We start from the raw sequence: 19118 nt of genomic DNA, 5'->3' as shown, positions 1-19118 counted from the left end.
GCCCCGGAAGCGGAAGCGCCGGCGGCGCGCGGGCCGCGGCCATGGCGGCGGAGGCGGCGGGGCGGCACCTGGAGCTGCTGCGGGAGGAGCGGGAGGCCGAGCTGGCCGAGAGCAGGTACGGCCGGTGGGGGAGGGCGCCTGCGGGCACCTCCAGCGGCCCTGGGCACCGGCCCGGGCGGGGCCTGCGGGCACCTGTGGGGGACGCCGCCGGCCTCACCCCTATAGGGCCTGCTGGCACCTATAGAAACCCTGAGGGACCCTCCCCGGGCCTGCCGGCACCTATAGAAACCCTGCTGACACCCCTATAGGGCCTGCTGGCACCTATAGAAACCCTGCTGACACCCCTATAGGGCCTGCTGGCACCTATAGGAACCCTGAGGGACCCTCTCCGGGCCTGCTGACACCCCTATAGGGCCTGCTGTCACCTATAGAAACCCTGAGGGACCCTCCCCGGGCCTGCTGGCACCTATAGAAACCCTGCTGACACCCTTATAGGGCCTGCTGTCACCTATAGAAACCCTGAGGGACCCTCCCCGGGCCTGCTGTCACCTATAGAAACCCTGAGGGACCCCCCCCTCAGGGGACCTGCAGTCACCTATAGAAATCCTGCTGACACCCCTATAGGGCCTGCTGTCACCTATGGGAAACCCCGACAGACATACCTCTAAGGGACTTGCTGTCACCTACAGAAAGCCCTGCTGACTCACTCCTATAGGACCTGCTGTCACCTATAGGAGATGCTGCTGTACTCCTATATCACGAGCACAGCCCAATAGGAAACGCGCCCTATAGGGCCTGCCCTCACCTATGGGAGACCCTGCTAGACTCACCCCCCAGGACCAGCTCATCCCTGTAGGAATCCCTTGCAGACTCACCCTTTAGGGCTCGCTGTCACCTATAGCATCCAGGCTCATGTCAGCAGCACCTTGGGGCTCCCCTTCTCCTCCCCCAGCCCCCGGGGGGGTGCTGGGACCCTGCAGCGCTGCCCCCCCAGCTCTGCCCTCCTGCCCCGGGGCTCGAGCTGAAACCAAATCCCACCCGACTGCCGTGGATTCGTGGTGCCAGCGAGGGCGGGGGTGTCACTGGGTCCCCCCAGGGGGTGTGGGGCCGTGCCAGGGGTGCAGGCACCCCCACTTCACCCAGCCCTGAGGATGGAGGGTGCCAGGAGGCAGGATGAGGCCATCCCACGGCTGCCTGAAGTTCCCTGGCACCAGCTCCCTCCAGACAAGCCAAACTGGGGGACTAAGGGCAATAAACCTGGGGGATTTTCTTCTTTGTTGTGATCCATACAAAAACAAAGACACCCCGTGCCCCGAGTGAGCCTGGGCAGCAAACACAGCGGCTGTGTTTCAGGTTATTCTCTCCTGGGCACGTCCTCCCTCTTTACACCCAGCCAGGAGAGGGGGAAACACACAGAGACAGATCTTACCTCTTCTCCAGGCTCTGTGAGCACCGCCCTTTCCCCAAAATAAGCCTGTGGAAGCCAATCCAGTTACATCACAACCGAGTGACCACATAAGCCAGCACTTCAGCAAGCTGGTGTCTCCTTTGCCATCGTCCTTCTCTTCCACCTCCTCGCCCTCTTCTTTTTCTGTGTTATCTGAAGCTTTGAATCTCACCTTCAGTCCCGCAGCTGGTTTCATGCCTGTGTGTGGTTTCCAGGGCATGGCAGGAAAGCGTCTCCCTGAAGGAGCTGCAGCGCAGAGGCGTCTGCTTGCTCAGACTCCAAGCTGCCAGCCAGAGGACCGGCCTCTACGGGCGGCTGCTCGTGACCTTCCAGCCTAGAAAACACGAGGCAGACACCGAGCTGCCCTATAACAGCTTCGGGCCTGGTGAGTGATATTCCTGTCAGTGCAAAGCAGGAGATGACCAGTGTCTTCTTCCTAACATCTTTCCAATGTGGGATTTGTAAAGAGTGAGCTGCAAAAAAAGGAAGGGAGAAAATGTTACAGCTACAGGAAGAATCTAGAGAAAAACAGCCTCTTTTTCCCTCGGCTTGTTACAGACACGTTGCACCAGGATATAGTGCCAGTGATTAAAGAGCTGGCTTTCCTCCTCCTGAATCCATAAAAACAAAGCCCTGGTCTCTTGTCTTCCAAGATTTCGTAGCGTTCTTTGTACAAGCCAGTGTTCATGCTAATGTCTTGCAGTAGACAAGGAGCTTTTGTCACTTATACTTTAATTGCAAAATGGAAAGTGGATTTTCCTTGTCCTTCCTGAGTTGCCATATTTCCTCCCTTCCCTGTACTGTTGTTTTTGGTGTCCTGTGAAGGAGTTTTATGGATGTAAAATGGTTTGGCTGAGCGTTCAGAGAAGTCAGGTTCTCCCAAGGTCTGTGTGAGAGCATGTTGGCTCTCTGAGCAGCTCTGGCTATGGGGAGCACGGCTGGTCTGCACCCCAAGGCCTGTGGTTTGTGGAGGTCTGAAGGTAGCTGGTTAGCTGCTGTCAGGTGTCATCTCACTGTAGTTGTCCTTCTGCTCCCTCATGCTGTGTGCTGGCAGCTAGAAGAAGGATTCTCCTTCGTTATGGCCTTGACACAAATTCTGACCATGGCAGGAAACAAGGTGCTAGAGCTGTGGTTGGCGTGGACGGTCCTGCTGGCTGCATTGGACCCTGCTTGGCTGCTGGACTCCCCAAAAGAGCTTCTGTTCAAAACGTTTGCCCCGCTTCATGGTCTGTCTTCAAACTTGTCTCTGCAGGGGACATTGTGGGCCTTTACGATTCAGCTGGCCAGGGTGACCCGCTCTCCACCGGCGTCGTAACACGTGTCACCTCCAAAGCAGTGACTGTGGCCTTTGAGGAGTCTCGAGATGGCGTCCTGAGCCTGGACCGGGAGAGCTCCTACCGCCTGCTGAAACTGGCCAACGATGTCACCTACAACAGGCTGAAGAGGTAAGGGCTGAGTTCACCTACGGTCACTCTGCTCAGGGGTGCAGGAGCCAGTTGAAAATCAGCAAGTTTATACTGGAAAAGCTCTTCTGAGACGGATCTCAGTTTACTTCCCTAGGCTTGATTTCTCTCCTTTCCTATCTTGTTCCTCTTACTCCTAGAGCAGCTCCACTTAGGGGAGGTATCTGCCTTTTGGATGTGCCTTTCTTCTTCTGCTAACTGCTGAGGGAACCCACACTGAGATAACTCAGGGGGAGATGTTATGCTACAGCATCACAACAGCCTAAATTTATCTACCCATGGGCTGGTACGGTCCTGCTCTTCTCTCTTCCTCTCCCACCCCTCATCCCACACTCAGCTACATATGTTGGTCCCGTGTTGTATCATCACCTCTGGTACTCACTGCGTTCTGTGTAGAGCCTTTTCCATCCTGGCAGGAGAAGTGAATAGCTCCTTGCTGAATTAGGATGCTGAAAAGGCTCGGCCCAGGGTCTGACTGGCTCAAACTGGAGGAACAGCAGGACGTGGAAGTCTGACCAGCATAAGGGCTGTGTGCCTGAGGGCTGGGGGGTGCAGCGATCACAGGATTAGTCTGTTGGGGAGTAACATTTTTCAGCTTTGGAAAAGTTGAATCTGTGCCTGCAGTCTTCTGTCCCTGGGCCCTCAGGTGCTCAGGAATCCGTGCTGTGCATGTAACCTGGCTGTTTTCTTCTTTGACAGAGCTTTAAACGCACTAAAGCAGTACCACGGTGGCCCAGCCTCTGATCTGATCGACGTCCTCTTCTTCTCTTCTGATCCCAGCGCGTTCAGTGAAACAAGTAAGGATGCTTCTTTGTAAGATTTTTGTACCAAACTGGTGGTGGGTGCTGGACTGACCTTTCTAGAGAGATTTCCTGCACTGCTCGGGTCAGAGCCCCAGGACCTTCACAGCCAAGCACATGCACTGAGACTGCTACTGGTTGTAGTCTGCCTTGGTATGTGAAGCTGAGAGTTAGGCAGGTGGAGAGCTCTTTTCGATGGACTGGTGAGAGCAGTGATATTGCTGCTCTCATGCTGGTTTTAAGCAAAGATATGGGAAGTTATTGTGGGGAAAGTGGGGGGAATCTTCACTCTCCAGAGCAATCAGTGAAGCCTGAGGTTCCCTACCCAGAGGATAAGGGCTGTGTGCTGTCCCTGCCCTGCTAGGAGGATGCTTACCTCTTCAGGTGTCGTCTGACAGAGGCAAAGAGCCAGAGCCCCAAGTGATGACTGTGTAGGCATCTCCCACACTGTGCTGCCATTGCTCCTCTTCCAGTCCCCCAGGTCCTGTCTCTGGGGCTGACCAGGCAAGAAGGGTGCTTGTGGTTGGCTCAGTTCGAGACCCATTGTTTGAAATTGCCCATGGGAACACAAATAACTCTGATCTTTGGGAAGTTTTTATCCAAACATGCAGCTTGCTTTGCTCCAGGACAGACCCAAGTACTGAATGCGAGTAGTAAGTGGTGTTGCAACTGGCAGCATTGAACACTTACTTTTCATACTGGTTTATGGGTCGCTGGACACACTTTGCTCATGCAAAGACCCTTGTCATCTCTGGAAGGGACACTGTTCAGCTAGCTAGTGCTCACTTTTCTCAGTGTACCAAGTAAAGCTGAATTCTGGCATAAACCAGGCAGGATTTGTGATGGGGGAATTTGCACACATTCATGAGTCTGAAATCCAATTTAGTTTATGAGGCATTTCTTATTTGCTTCCTGCCCTAATCCCATCCATAAACTTCAAAGATCAGAAGCTGCCAAAGCTGCTTCTATATTGAAAATCCAATAACTCTGCCTTCATGGGAATTAAGTGACTGTGGACCTACTGCAGTTTGAACACTTGTATTTTTATTTTTACAGCCTTCTGATTGTGTTCAGTCGAGTTGGAGATGTGCAGGCTGCTTTGATTTCATCAAATACTTAAAACTTCACAACTTGGTTCTACCAACAGCTGTCAAAAAATTGTATATAATTACAGTCCCCTTTTACTCAGATCTTTTTTGATGTGAGTCTTTGGAAAAATGAAAGATAAAATTGCACAGCTTCCCCTTTCAGAGAAACCATGGGGAAACCAAAGCCTCTGAGCAGCAGAATATCCGAGTGCTCAGAAACTGCTAATGAATATTATCCCTTGACAGAAGGGAAATATCATCTGGGCTGCACAAATCAGGGAATGAAGGCAGAGGGTGGATTCAGCTGCCTGGCAGTCTGGATCTAAGCTGTGTGGAGAGCTCAGGTCTCTCCTCTCAGCACTCAGCAGCACGCCACGGGTTCCATGCTGGCCAGGTCCTGCTCAGCTCCCTCCCCACCACAGCTCCTTGCGCTCTGTGCTTGCTGTTGCAGCTCTTCTCTTCCTCTGGTTGCTCTATTTGGTGTCCACAGTTGTTTCCCTCTGTCACATCCACGCTCCCATTCCCCTGCAGGGTACCTTCAGGCGAGGCTTCTGATACCATATACCAAGGACGAGGAATTAATGTTAGTGTGAGTCATATCTCCATAGTTGTAAGTGCTGAGCTTAGCCCGAGTCAAACCTCTTAGCCTTTTGGCTCCCTGGGGACCTTGGTGCACTCAGGTTTTTAATATTAGATAAAATAATTAAATTTTAATGAACTAACTTTCTTAGCAGCTTCAGCTCTGCTTTTCCCCCTGTGGTAGCAGAACTGCCTCTCTAGTGCAGACAAACTCCTTCTCACCACATCTCTCAGATGTGCCAAACTAAGCACAGAGGTGAATGTTACACCTCCCCAGCACTGGGAATATTATATTGGTTGATAGAAACATTCAGCCACGTTAGAGGAGATGCAATATGAGAAGGCAACATATCACCTGAGAACAGCGAGACGCTCTGGCAGGGGGCAAAGGCCTTCCATTTACCTTCTCACTTTATAGCTCCTTTCTCCCCAACTAGAAGGATGTTATACTAGCCAGGAATTAAATGATGACTTTAACTTTAAATAGGTCCTGCAAGGTACCTTGAACGCCAGCTCAGCAGCTGGCTGGATAAATCCTGTCTCTCATGCTTACATGGCAGCACATGCAGTCCCCCAGGTGTCCTGTACACCATAGGTCACAGGGATGTGTCTCTGCAAATAGTATAGGAACTCACAGATGTGTGGACTGTCTGCAAAAGGCAGAAAGTGTTTCTCAGGTGCATTCTCTGACACAGAAGGATAGAAAAACCCCACAGCATTTCAGGCTGCTTCTCCTCCATGACACAGTGTCTCCTTTCATGACCAAGCATCTTTTAGCCTGGTTTCTTAGGGAGATGCTTTCCTGTCTGTCTCATCCTATCCATTATCTGATTTCAAACAAACCCATCAGGAGTCTCAGAGTTACTAAGTTCTGTGCATGTCTAAAACTGGCTGTCTAGACACACATCTATATCAGTGCCATTCTGGGATGCAATATAAGCTCAACTTCAATCAGAAGCCCAGGAAACTGGGGGTAGGAGTGAGACCATATAAACACCTGCCCAGAAAAAAAGCTGGCACTGACACTTGTGCAGGAGAAGAGGAAGGCCCAGAGCAGATGAGATCCATACCTAGAGGGGGAGCATTTGTCACCATCTTCTGTACAAACAGTGGGGAAGAACCAAATTACAAGGAGATGGAGAAGTAGAAGAGTCAGTGGAAATTTTAAGCACCCAGCTCTATGTCTGGATGTTCAAGGGTGTTCTCCCAGGGGCAAAACAGGCTTCAGCAAGCGATAAGTGCAGCAGCAGAATCCTAAATTGAATTTTTTAATTGTGGGGTAAAAATTAGAAGCCTCATTTTTCAAGTGTGGGAGTCTTGGGGCTTTTAGGTGGATTCTGATACCACTGTGCATTGTCATAAAGCGTGGAGGGACTGGATATCAGATCGGTTAGAAACTGGTCAGCAGGTTCAGGTGTTACAGGGGTGTGAACTGCAAGGGCAGCAGATAGACAGCAAGTCTGTGCAAGCTTCACGTCCTCAAGAAAGCAGGTACCCAGGCTGAGTTGAAATGCAGAACACTCACCAGTACCACTGACAGATGTGAGGTACGGCGGGTCCTTCTAGCAGCAAGGCTAGTGGGGTCTCAGTGCCATCCTCTCCTCCCATGGTGCTTTCTGCTGGTGGCTGTTTCCCAGCATGGAGCCTCGTAACCTGGAGGGAAAAGGGAAAAGCATCTGTGTTTTTATTGTCCAAAAGGTTGGTTATACAGGGTCTCTTCAGGACATTCCCACATAGGGTTACAGTAGCCTCATGGCCTGTCTGGTAAATAGCTTTTAGTTGCTGCTTTGCTGGCTACAACCTTCTCATTGCTGGATCACAGCTGCCTGGGTTATCTCGGGAGAGCAGGCTGCCAAATGCTTCGCCTGGAGGATCTGTATTAAAGCCTGTGTCATCCCAGGAGGGTGCCTAAATCCGGTCACCAACTGATGAGGTTGACAAGGGGTATGTTTGGGCTCAGGCCTGATAAAAGTTTTGGGATCTGAACTGTGAGGGACAGCCAGGGGCTTCAGGTTTGCTTCAGAAAACTGGTGGCTCCCCATGGGATGGCAAGTGGCAGGGGTGTTTTGGAGGCTGTCTCTCCTACACAAGGGGCATAGCTGAAATGCTACTGGAGATCGTGGGAGATGTCAGTGCCTCTCAAGCCCACACCCCTTCCATGGCCAGTGTGGCCAGGGTTGTATTTGCTGAAGCTGGGCACTGAGTCTGTGCTTTTCCTCTCTCCTCCTGAGCTGCTGGGATGGTGCATAGGTTGAGCTGTTACCTATAGCACTGCACATCAAAGCCCAAGTCCTTTCAAAACACTTAAAAATGCAACTCAGAATAAATATCCTTGCTGTAACACAAAAACACTAGACAGGCTGTGGGAGGAATAACCTATGGAGCAGTCGAAAGGAGCATGTGAAGGTATCACCAGTGGGTAGATGGGATCTGCAGCTAAGAACGGGACTGGTCCCCACCACAGAGCACTTCCAACCTTTTCTTTGCTGCCTCCATGTACCAAGTGGGAGGATAAGCTTTCTAGAAGGCAAACTCGGAACTGAACAAGATTTCTGCTCTCAGACTCTCTGGGAAGCAAAATCCAGAAGCCCATCCATAAGAAATGCTCTGCTTGGCTCTCTCCCGCTTTAAGCTGCTGGCCCAGAGGCAGTTAGAGCTTTCACACCAGAAATCTCCTCCAAGAAACCCTTCCCTGCTCCCAGCTGCTGCCTCGCAGCACACGCAGGGACCCTGCACCCTGCAGGGGTGGGTGCATAGAGGCTGTGCTTGCCAGCAGAGGCCAGCCTCGCCCTGCCTGCTGCACGGCCAGCCCAGCTGGAGGGACACATTCCCTTCTCCTTCAGGAATAAGGCTGTGCCTTACTGCAGGCCTAACCCTGGGCAGATCACTCATAGCTACCAGCTCTCTCCTCTAGTCCTGGTCTAGAAAAAGCAAGGGGGTGTTCATCCCGTGCGTGGACACCGGCTGGCTTGCGTGCTCACATGGCGTGCAGAAGGCATGGCTTGTATCTAGTTATGTCTATTGCTGTGAAAAGACCCTTGAAAAGAGAAAGGAGGAAGACAAAAAGCCCAGTTAAAGGCAGAAGTGTCCCTGACATGAGCCAACCCAGCAGGCAGGGCACTGCAGGAGCACCAGGGATTGCTAGCAGAACTTCCTCGGCTTCCTGACACAAGCCCAGTGCACGTGACAAGTCACTTGCAAAAATCTCAAATGCTCCGTGTCCCTCTGCTGTGTGATGCCTCTTGTCACCCCAGAGGCCATGAAGAGCCCCTGGAGATCTGTGGGGAAGATGAAGCAGTCCGGACAACTCCGCTGCCAAGTGCTTCACAGGGAGAGCGGGGAAAGTTCCTTGTTTCAGGGTTAATTACCCACCTGGATTTTGTCCACCAGTGTTTGGCTTGTCCACCAGTTAGGTTGTACCATAGGGGTCCAGTTTGCTCTTGGTGTCCACACACACTGATGGTGAGGAATGTAATTCAGAAGGTGCACTGAGAAGTGAGGCCTCCAGCTCTGGAGAACTTGAGCTCTTCCTCCCAGGAAGGACTGTTCCCATCCGTGTTTGGTGCAAAGATCCCTTTCCTGGGCTTAAACATCATCCTCCAACCCACTTCTTCACCTGAACGGCTGGTACTGTGCAGAAAAGTGTCTGAGTCCCTGCAGATATTGTTGGAGGACCACCCTTGATGGCCAAGGTGATTTTTTTTTCAGCCTTACACTCCTAGATCAAGTTGTACATCAGGGGATGAATTACCTGAGCACAGTGGGACCCATCCCTGCAGGCCCAAGGATGCAGATTTACATTCATCCTCTCCATGGAGCGTCGGGGGGCTGAAATGGGGAGCCTTGGGCAGAGCAGGAGGCAGCAATGCCAAGGTGATGCCACAGGGCTAGAGCTGGGTTAACGGGTGTCTTCTGGGAGCATCTGTGCAAACCCTAAACTGATTGCTTATAAAGAGCTCTTGGGCCAGCCCTGCTGGGGTGGGTAGACTGCATTTCTTCAGGTGAGCCTACTTAAGGCCCAGCTCCTGGCTGGAGAAGAGTTTAGAGGGGCCACAGCATCCCTTAAAAGGCTCTGCCCCCCTCCTCACCACTGATGTGCCCAGCCCAGAGAAGGGGCACATTCCCAGCCTGCCCACACAGCAGCTTGTGGCAGCGTGTGACTAAAAGGGAAGAGGGTGTGCAAGGAGAAGCCTGTTTCTGAGCTCATCCCTTGATCGAGGAAATATCAATGACTCCTACGTGCCGGCTGTTCCTTATTGTGGGAAATGCCTTTCAGTTTTTAAGCTATTCTTTCTTTTCCCCAGCCCATGGGATGCTTCTTAGTCTTCTCTGAGTCATTAGCAGACTGACTCAAGCCTTACGGATACAGCAAGGGGCAGGTTAACAGCAAAAAGCACCATCAGTCCTGTTTCTGTCTTCCTCACCATGCTGCTGCTTAACAAGTGTTATTTTTTTTAACCCAGACACCTCATTTAGTTGTGCTGCTTCCCAAGGCAGTGCCAGAGGTGACGTGGGAGTTGCACACCAGTTAACCTGCCTAAAACCAGAAGAAACTCATGCTTTTAATCGAGTCCTTAACACAAAGACAGGGATGAAACCCATGCTGCCCAGCAGGGAACGATGCCCAGAGATGTGTCTTATGTAAGCTTCCGTGGGAACAGTATTTTCAGTAAACCTCAGTGTAATGAGTCATCGTCTCTGCTGTAATTAACTTCCATAATGAACAAGGAGATTAGCAGCAGGATTATGGGGGGATAAGAATAAATATGGGTTTAAATTAGATAAATCTGGGAGGTAAAAAGCAGCTTGTGAGAATGCAATCTTCTGCAGTGAAACCAATTCTCTTGTAATGCAATTTGCATGTTATTTTCCCTTTTTTCCTTTCTCATCATTAAAGCCCAAACTAATTTTAGTTTTCATCATTTATATTGCCAGGTTGTATCTTTTTCCTCCCTTCCTTTTCAGTCATTGTTGACCAGTACAGGACTGCTCTTATCTGCTCACAGATGCTGTGGGGTTTTTCTGCTGCCTGTTCTTCCTGAAAGCATCACAAGCCTTGCTGTTACCAGCCACCTGGGTGGTGCACAGTGCACCTTCCTCCCCAAGAATTATTCTCATTATCAAATTGATTTGGGCCAGCTACTGAGAGCTGCTGCTTTGCATTCATGGACTTGTGCTGCTCAGCAAGCACCCAAGGTAGGGCTGAGGTCCAAGTGAATCTCCTGCTCTCTCCCCAGAACCTCTAAAGCTTTACAACGACTCGCTGGACGCGTCGCAGAGGGAGGCGGTCTCCTTCTCGCTGGCACAGAGGGAGCTTGCCATCGTCCATGGACCGCCTGGCACAGGGAAGACCACAACACTGGTAGAGATCATCCTGCAAGCTGTACAGCAAGGCTTGAAAGTGAGTATCGGTGCCAGTGATCACCTCGGGTTATTTTGTGCACTCACTGGGGTTCATCGCAGCTGGAGCAGATCCAGGAGCAGCTGTGCCACGCTGCAGAGTCTGGCTTGGCTTGCGAGGGCCACAGTGTTTCCCCCATCAGCTGAAATTCAGTGCAAATAGAGGCTTCAAAACTCAGGTTTGCTATTTATTGAGTATGCTGCACTGGTGCTGCAAAGTGAGAACTGCCTTTGGTGTGTGGAAGCTGTGGAGATGTCAGTGGTTTATTCCCCGTAGATGTGTGTTGGTCTCCCTCTCTCCATCTTCCTTCGACTCCAGTGTTTTGCCATCCTTGGCAGTAACAAGCGCTTGGCTTCTCCCCTTGCAGGTCCTGTGTTGTGCCCCGTCCAACGTCGCTGTGGATAACCTGGTGGAGAGGCTGGCTGGCTACAGAGCCCGCATCCTGCGGCTCGGGCACCCCGCTCGCCTGCTGGAGCCCATCCAGCAGCACTCCTTGGACGCCGTCTTGGCCCGTGGCGACAACGCCCAGATCGTGGCAGATATCAGGAAGGACATCGACCAGGCCTTTGTACGTGTCCCTGCAGCACACCAGCTCTCTAGATTAGCAGTACCTCATCTGCTAGCCAGGCAAGCTACTTTGTCTCTAAGGCTAAGGAACAACTCTGCTACTCCTTGCATACTCGTGGAAGACAATCACCATAGCCAGGTGCTCTGGGTTGCCCTAAAATCAGTGGCCAGAGGCAAGTCACAGTGACTCATCCTGATGTGAGCCCCAGGCAGCATGCAGCCAGCCTGCACGCTACCTGAACCTGGTACTTGTGAGTTCAGGGCACCGTGAGCCCACGGTTATGCTCCCAGTCTTGGTCTTACTGTATAGAGGCAGGGGTAGAACACTGGTGGGCGTGAGCCTCTCTTTGGGGTCAGTCAAGAGTAGAAAGGCCACTTCAGGGCAGAGGGAAGAAAAACTAGCCTGGTGCTGGGGACTAACAGTGGCAGCTGGAGATGTGTGTGGCCTGGATTAATCCCAGTTGCTCTGATTGGGAAGCATTTAACCTGGCCTTGGAGGAAAGGCACTAGGGTGCAAGCCTGGCAGTTTTAGAAATGGGGAAGGCTTCCAGCCTGAAGAGATATCTCCCAGAGAGCCTCTCCACCAGGGGCTGCCTGAGCCTCCTCGGTGACCTGCCACCACTGCTCATCATCTGCTGTAGGAGGCACTGAGGGCAAAGCTCCTCCCAGCTGAATTCCTCATTGAAGCAGCAAAATCAGAGTCATTGCTGCTGCGTGGGGAGGTGCTGCAGTGCCCTGCTCTCCACATTATCTGTCTGACATCGCTCTTCACCAGAGAGCGAGAGAAACATTCACATCGTTAATTCACTTCCTAACGAGATGTCTGGCTGTCCTGACACTCCCTCCCACTCTCAGCCACCTCAAGTAGAAAGCAGAGTACACTGTAAAAATGCACCCTTAATTTCTTCTTTCACAACCTAGTTTTCCTGAACTTAGCTTACAAAGTAGCTCTTTCACATGAGATGAGAGGTTTTGATACTAGTTAAAGCTTTTTTCCTCCCACTTCTGGGGGCAGCATTGTCCAGAAGCCATTTTGCAGATGTGTCCATCTCAGAGAGATCCTGTCTCGATCAGAGATGCAGGATTTTGCATCTTTCTCTCTAGGGGTTAATTTTCCCTTCCCTCTCCTTGAGAGGAAGTTTTTTTCACTGTTAATTTTCCATAGTAGAAGGGAAATCAGGGAGCAAGCAGAGCCTCCAGCACTAAGGTCTCCAGCTGCTTCCTCCCTAAAGGAAGGGTATGTGGTGATGGGAGAAAGGAACTGGCCAGTGAGGCTTGTTCTGCCCTGAAATACCAAACAAAAACCCATCCCACTGCAGGTCAACTTACACAGCAGTGCTTTGAGCTGCCCCCAAGCAGGTCTTTCTCTAAAGATGCACCTGACTCATTAACATCTTTCTCTCTCTGGGCTGCAGAGCTCACCTCTGAGCTCCTGGCCCATCTTTCCCTCATCCTGTCTCAGTTTCTCCCCTTCAATGATGTCCTCTACTTGCCCCACAATAGTTTCTTCCTTTTTCCATTCCCCATTTTGACTCTTCCCACTCCTTTCCTTCACCACTCCCCCCAACCACAGTAATAGAAATAAACCCCCATGCTCTCTTTGCACATTTTCTGCCCCTTTGTGTCTCCTTCCCTCACCTGTTCATGCTTCAAGCTTTCCAGGACATCAGCTTCTGGGTACTCTTTGCACCACCAAGGGTGCAGTCCCACAGTACCTCAGCAAGAAAGGCAGCAGGGGTCCAGCGAGGCCGAGGAGGGGCATCCAGCAGTCCAGATCACCAGGCAGGTTCAGTGACAAGGCAGACAACCCATAAACAAAGCCAAACCCAGGACATAAACCTATAGCTCATAGAAGGAGCGAGGTCTGGCCTTAAATGCAGCTCCCAGACCAATGGGTGTGTGGGTGGGGGCCCAAGCGAGGCAGGTGAGGGCAGTTAGAGCCTGCTGGCGCCCACAGAGCCCTAACGAGGAGTCAGGGGGATCCAGACTCATGGAGTGACAAGCCCTGTCCTTGGGGCTGGCTGACTGCTCTGTGACCTCTGGGCTGGGCTCCCTGCTCCCTCAGCTGCTCTCCGAGCTGAGAGTCAGCCCAATGTTTGGATTTTAAATGTCACAGCCAACGGCAGAGAACAGTTGCTGTTGTTCATTTACTAAGTAGATCTTTTTTGCAGAGCAGACATTAAGCTTGGCCCTCCTGGCACCACCAGTTTTGCTCTCTAATCTCCCTCTGTTTCTAGCAGAGAGGAATCAACGCTCATCTGCTTTGTCCCTTCAGCTCAGTGGATGTCAGGGCTGGCACCCACCCTGTCCTTTAGCTCAAGCTAAGGAACAGATGCCTGTGAGAGCACACTATCTGTGTGTCTGGGATCCCTCCCCTGGAACTTCTGGGCCCCTCAGCCAATTTTGACTACACTTGACAGACGTGTAGAGGCCTCACAGGTATTAAATACCTACAGGTTTAACCGAAACAGGTGGCTGAGGAGCAAGACACGTGAATGTCTGTCCTGGGGGAGAGGCTGCAGTAGGAGCTGAACCATGTTAGACACTGGAGAATCCATCCATACAGAGGATGATGGTAGGAACCATCAGGTCTCACTGGTTTGGCTGCTTATAAAAGCTTCTGTCTGCAGCTTTTTCAGCTTTCTCAAGCCATCAGCCTTACCTTCAAGGGAGTAACCCAAATTTCCAGCTGAGAGTGCAGGTAGCTTTCTCAAGGTGACTGTCAGTGAACGAGAACTTGGCTGTTGTCCCATAGCTGCTGGTCTGTAGCTGGGGAAGCTCTAGCACTCAGTGGTGATGAGTTGATGTGTTAGATATATTTAATAGGCGTTGCTGAAAAAAGCCATGAGCCTGTCTAGATATTGCTCTGAATCATTTGCAGCAGCTCAGAGACACCTTTTTAAAAATGCAAAGCCGCTGCTTTGGCTGGACGTGGCGCAGTCAGCTTGGGGAGCCCTCCTGCTTCGAGGTCACTTGGAGCCAGAGGGTCCCTGCTTCCCCCGAGCAAGGGAGCAGAGGGAGGTAGGAAGTCCCAGTTCCTCAGCCAGCAAAGGCACAAGACTCTCCTTCCCATTAAGCCTGACCACCATTATATATTACTCCCTGCTTTGTGCCCAGATGCTTTGACTGGTGCATAGACTCAGCCACTGGATGGACTGAAGCATCTGACCTTCTCCCTGCTGCTCTTTGGGGCGTTGGGAAAGTGCAGGGCAGAGCAGGAAGGGCTGAACAGAGGATTTACGGCCGGGGAGTTCCTCTCCAACACTTTATGCTCACAATTCAAGACTATCCAAATGTGCAGCCAGAGGAGTTTAAGCATGGATCAGTTAATTCTGAGGAATCCCTGCCTGGACCCTGAGTGACGTGTTGCTCCTGATGCTCCCAGGCTCTCTGATGGGCAGCAATATTCTCATGTTGCTGCGTCATGCTCAGAGCCTGGGGATGTATTGACACAGTTCATCTTTGGCATAGACAGAAATACTCCTTATGCCTCAGGTGACACTGGTTGTGGAAGGGGCTTTCTGGGGGAGAGAGGGAAGAGAAACCAGGGTTTTGGGGGGCTGCTCATGGTGAGCCAGTGCATCATGGTGGACACTGAGAAGCCATGCTGTATCCAGGTTCTTTGGTTATCTGAGAAGCTGAACATATCCCTAGGACTAGAAACAGTTTATTCTATCTTGATTTTTCTATTTTATAGGCAAAAACCAAAAAGGCTCAGGACAAGGGGGAGCGGAGCCATTTTCTCGGTGAGATTAAGGCGCTGAGAAAGGAGCTAAAGGAACGAGAAGAAACGGCCATGGCTGCAGCCCTTACCCGTGCCAGTGTTGTCCTTGCTACGAACACAGGTGTGAGATCCTCTTTTTCTTTGCAGTGTTTTGCCTCGCTTGCTGGGACTCGTGTAAACAGTGTGGCCTGCAATGCAGCATCCTGCCAGGGTAAGAGGGAGACTCAGTCTCCCTGCTCCAGGCTCCTCGGAGTTCAGTCAATTTGCTGCATGCTCTCAAAGTCCTCCACGGTGGGGTTCTCCCTGCTCACACTCTGGCACGTGATGTTGCTTAACAAAGAATATTGGTCTAGAAGGGCCTTTGGTGTGAGCCAACGTGGCCCATCTTTGTTAGCTCTGAGTAGGAGCTGAGCTTCCAGTGAGTAAACAAGTGCTGTCGGAGGTGTGCAATCTGCTTATGGATTTCTTAAGGCACATGGAATCGCTTTCCTGCTTGGATAATTTCTGTGCCTGATCAAATCCAGCACATGTTTCCATAGCCTGGGCTCAGGCTGCGTTATTTGGTTAGTTCTGTAGGTCACCCAAGGGATGTAAATGACTTGGGATTTAGGGAACAGCCCCAGGTATTCACCAGGCAGCACACGGAGGCACATCTGCACCTACAAGTAGGGAAGTGAGACCCTTGCGATCGATGGGGAACACAAGTGCTTAAAGTTTAACGTGTGCTGAAGTGCTTTTCTAGATCAGATGTGTAATACTCCAGGGCCAACTTATAATCTTCAGATTTGGTTGCTTAGGGTTTATTTGCTGAAGGGAAACATCAATAATTTTAGGTCATGAAAAAGAACCTCGTGGGGCGTTCACAAGTTACTAGTGTGAAGGTTAAAGGAAAGATAAATCCCTCCAGTGCATTGTTTGCTGGGAATTGGCCTCTCTCTTCTTTTAACTTTGCCTGAAAAAAACAGGGGGAGGTTTCCTTTTTTCAGTAAAAGTGGTATTTTGTGCTGACCGTTGTGTTGATCAGATGTGCTCCTCTCCTGGGACGCTGGGGCTTGCTAGCCAGCGTGGAGGGCTGTGCAGCTCTGCTTCAGCAAAAGGTGCTGGACAAACCAGGGGTTGGATTTTGTGTTTTCCTCAGTTAAACAGTTTTGGTATTTGTCTGAAACCGTGGAGTTTGATGGGAATTATTGCTTCTGCAAGGCAAAGTGCTCTGTTGCTGGGTTCAGCAGAGAGCGAATTTTCTCATGGCAACACAGTGACCTTTAGTTAATGGGAGTTCAATAAAGTCAAGTCGAGCTGTGAGGGAGGAAGACCATCTGCACAGCTCCATGCCACGTTGGTCCAGGCTTTTTTAGATAGAGAAACTCTTTCTACTTATTTCTTTTCCTTCCACCTTCAGCGTGGGAAAATTGCAAAAGTCCAGTTCAAGATACATACCCCTTGTTACCACAGCTGATTCTTATAGGCTGGAAAAAAGCTTTTTAAAGGAAAAGATGGTGTCTCAGTCGCCAAACTGTAACATCTGAGCTGGTGCAAAGCTGTAGAGGCAGCAGGATTTACAGTGGCAAAGCAGATCACCCCTGATCCGAGCTGCTCTCGGAGCTGCACAGGAGCTTTTGGGAAAACATTTCTGTGACGGCTGTGGATAAAAACCTCCTTCTCTGGCATGCTGCCTTCTTAATCCTCCTCCCCTCCTTTTGCATCCCTTTTTCTTACGAATTGCAGAGATATTTTTGATGCCTCTGAAATTCTCAGTTCTGGTCAATGTGTGGATCAATATCTGGATTACAGTGGGACCTGCGTAAGGGTTATTTGGCTGACGTTGCACATGGACGTCTGATGTAAAAAACAGCCCTTGCTGTGGCTGTGTGATTGCAGGGCTCCTGCGTTTTCCCTTCTCCCACTGCCATGAGGAAGGACAGAGCAGCACAGCCAGGGTCAGCGGGGCAGAGGAGTCAGGGGCTCAGCTGATCTTTCCCTCCTGGGCTGTCCCTCGGGGTATCAGGCAAGGCGAAGCTCAAGTCTGTCAGTGTTGGTTGGGGAGAAGTTTTGTTTGCGTTTGGGGGCAGAAGGGAGGTGGGTGTTCATCAGTGCTTTTGCTCTGCTCCTGCTCTGGGTGAGGTATTCGAGCATATTGTTCTGTTTGTCATCTGGGTTTCACGGGTGTTTTCGAAGATACTTGGAAGCTTTTGGGCCCAGCTGCCAGGGCAGAAAAGGACAAAGAGAAATTGGCAAAAACAAATCTGACATAACATGTATTTGGCGTGGGCTACGGAGGTGAATTTCTAAATCTCTGCAAAGAAACATCATTTTACCTGCCTCCCTCCATCACAATTAAAGCGTGTGTGGTTTGTTTCAGAAACAGGCTGCTTGCTCTTCTGTGCTTCCCTGCTAAGCTGCACACCTTCTCCTTTAATTAGGTGCTTCCTCTGATGGCCCACTGAAGCTGCTTCCTGAAAACCACTTTGATCTGGTGGTGATAGATGAGTGTGCTCAGGCCCTGGAAGCCAGCTGCTGGATACCTCTGCTGAAGGCTCCAAAGTGCATCCTGGCAGGGGACCACAAACAGCTTCCCCCCACCATCATCTCTCACAAGTAAGGAGCAGTTCAGGGTCCTGGGTCCTGCTGTTGTTTATGCAGCCACATGCTTCTGGATGCCTCAAGTGTCATGACATCTCATTAACGTGGGTTATTTATTGGTGTCCCCCATGACCTGGGTTTGGTCACACTGCCAGAGTTACATCAGACCTGTGCTCGTTTTAAGTCCTTTAAGCTGCGTCAGGGGCACAATCCAGCAGCCAGATTTCTGGCCTTGGCCGAGATTGCCTCTTGCACTGTCCCACGTTTACTTAGGAGTTGTGTGCCCACAGTGGAGAGGATCCTCTGCAGACAGAGCAGGGCAGATGGGGAAGGTGAGTGCGAGGAGGCAGGAAGGATGGGCAGAAACTCAAAATCGTGTATATTTTGGCAGTTTTTTTCCTGAGAGACGTGTCATCAGCAGAGATACTTTTCCATTCCGCTTGCTTAGCAGCACTGTGGTTGAATTCTTTGTTTTCTCTCTGCTATGCAAAGTAATTTTCAGAGTGGTTAGAAAAGTTGTCCAAAAACCAGTTTAAAACAATCACATCAGCCATTCAGACTAATATAATGGTAAGCAAACAGAAGGTGCACAAGAGATACTGGTCAGTGAAAGCAGAATCTGTGTATTTATATACAAACTTTAAAATGTTTGTTTTTTTAAGAAAGATGATCTGTTTTTCTATGTGAGGTTTCCTTGCACCTGGCAAGAAGGGTGGCCTGATTTACCTCCTCTCTGCTGACTGCAGGCTCCGTAGAGTGAATTCAGGCTCATGCTCACTTTAATCCAAATCTTCCCTTTATTAAATTCTGCTTCTGTGGTTCCACATGTATTTATTTAACATATTAATGTGGGAGTTGGCCCACTGAGAGCTGCGTTATCGCACCCAGGGCAGCGATTATAAAACCTCACTATACCTACAACGTGCATTAAGAATAATTACTTTGTGGCAAAGATCTGTGGCGTGTTTAAATTGCCTGTGCTTCGAGGGGGATGCTCCAGATAGTACCGGGGTGCCTGCAGGTAGTTTAAAATATAAATGTGTGCCTGCTTATCTAGCTCTAAATCTGAGATTGCTGAACCGTTATTGTGCAGAAGCAGAGAAATAGGGCTGACTTCATAAGCTTTCTCTCCTGCTTCCAAACAAATAATGAGCAAGGCACATATCTATAATCTCACTTAAATTTTGAACACGGGGAATGAAAGATCCGAGGGAGGCAGCGGCTCCCAGCAGGTGGCTAAGAGGCAGTGCCAATATCATCTCATTTTACCGTTATCAGACGCAGAGTGCTCGTGGTTTTGGAGATCTTGGCAGGTGATGAGCCCGTTCCTGCACTGTCTGGCAGAGGTGTCTAGGCTGGGGAACTGCAAAAAAAGCCCATCCAGACCCCCCTACCCTTCTCATCTAGCTGTTTGTTTACTTGAGTTTGTGTCTCTGTGCCTAGGCTCTCTCCAGCTGTAAATTGGGAAT

General features: G+C 50.6%; 1 protein-coding gene across 1 annotated transcript in view; it reads left to right on the top strand.

Annotated features, from left to right (window-relative positions):
* The first annotated feature begins 29 nt into the window (after positions 1-29).
* Positions 30-19118, top strand: part of IGHMBP2 (immunoglobulin mu DNA binding protein 2) — a 37273-nt gene continuing 18184 nt past the window's right edge. The window contains exons 1-8 of the mRNA XM_068397702.1: positions 30-115; positions 1663-1832; positions 2700-2892; positions 3610-3707; positions 10615-10778; positions 11146-11346; positions 15043-15190; positions 17490-17664. Of these exons, the coding sequence (XP_068253803.1) occupies positions 42-115; positions 1663-1832; positions 2700-2892; positions 3610-3707; positions 10615-10778; positions 11146-11346; positions 15043-15190; positions 17490-17664 (1223 nt within the window). The 5' untranslated portion in view covers positions 30-41. The remainder of the gene's footprint in view (positions 116-1662; positions 1833-2699; positions 2893-3609; positions 3708-10614; positions 10779-11145; positions 11347-15042; positions 15191-17489; positions 17665-19118) is intronic.

The sequence above is a fragment of the Nyctibius grandis genome, chromosome 4, assembly GCF_013368605.1.
Source record: "Nyctibius grandis isolate bNycGra1 chromosome 4, bNycGra1.pri, whole genome shotgun sequence".
Classification (NCBI taxonomy): Eukaryota; Metazoa; Chordata; class Aves; order Nyctibiiformes; family Nyctibiidae; genus Nyctibius; species Nyctibius grandis.
This window is presented reverse-complemented; position numbering and strand designations above follow the sequence as displayed.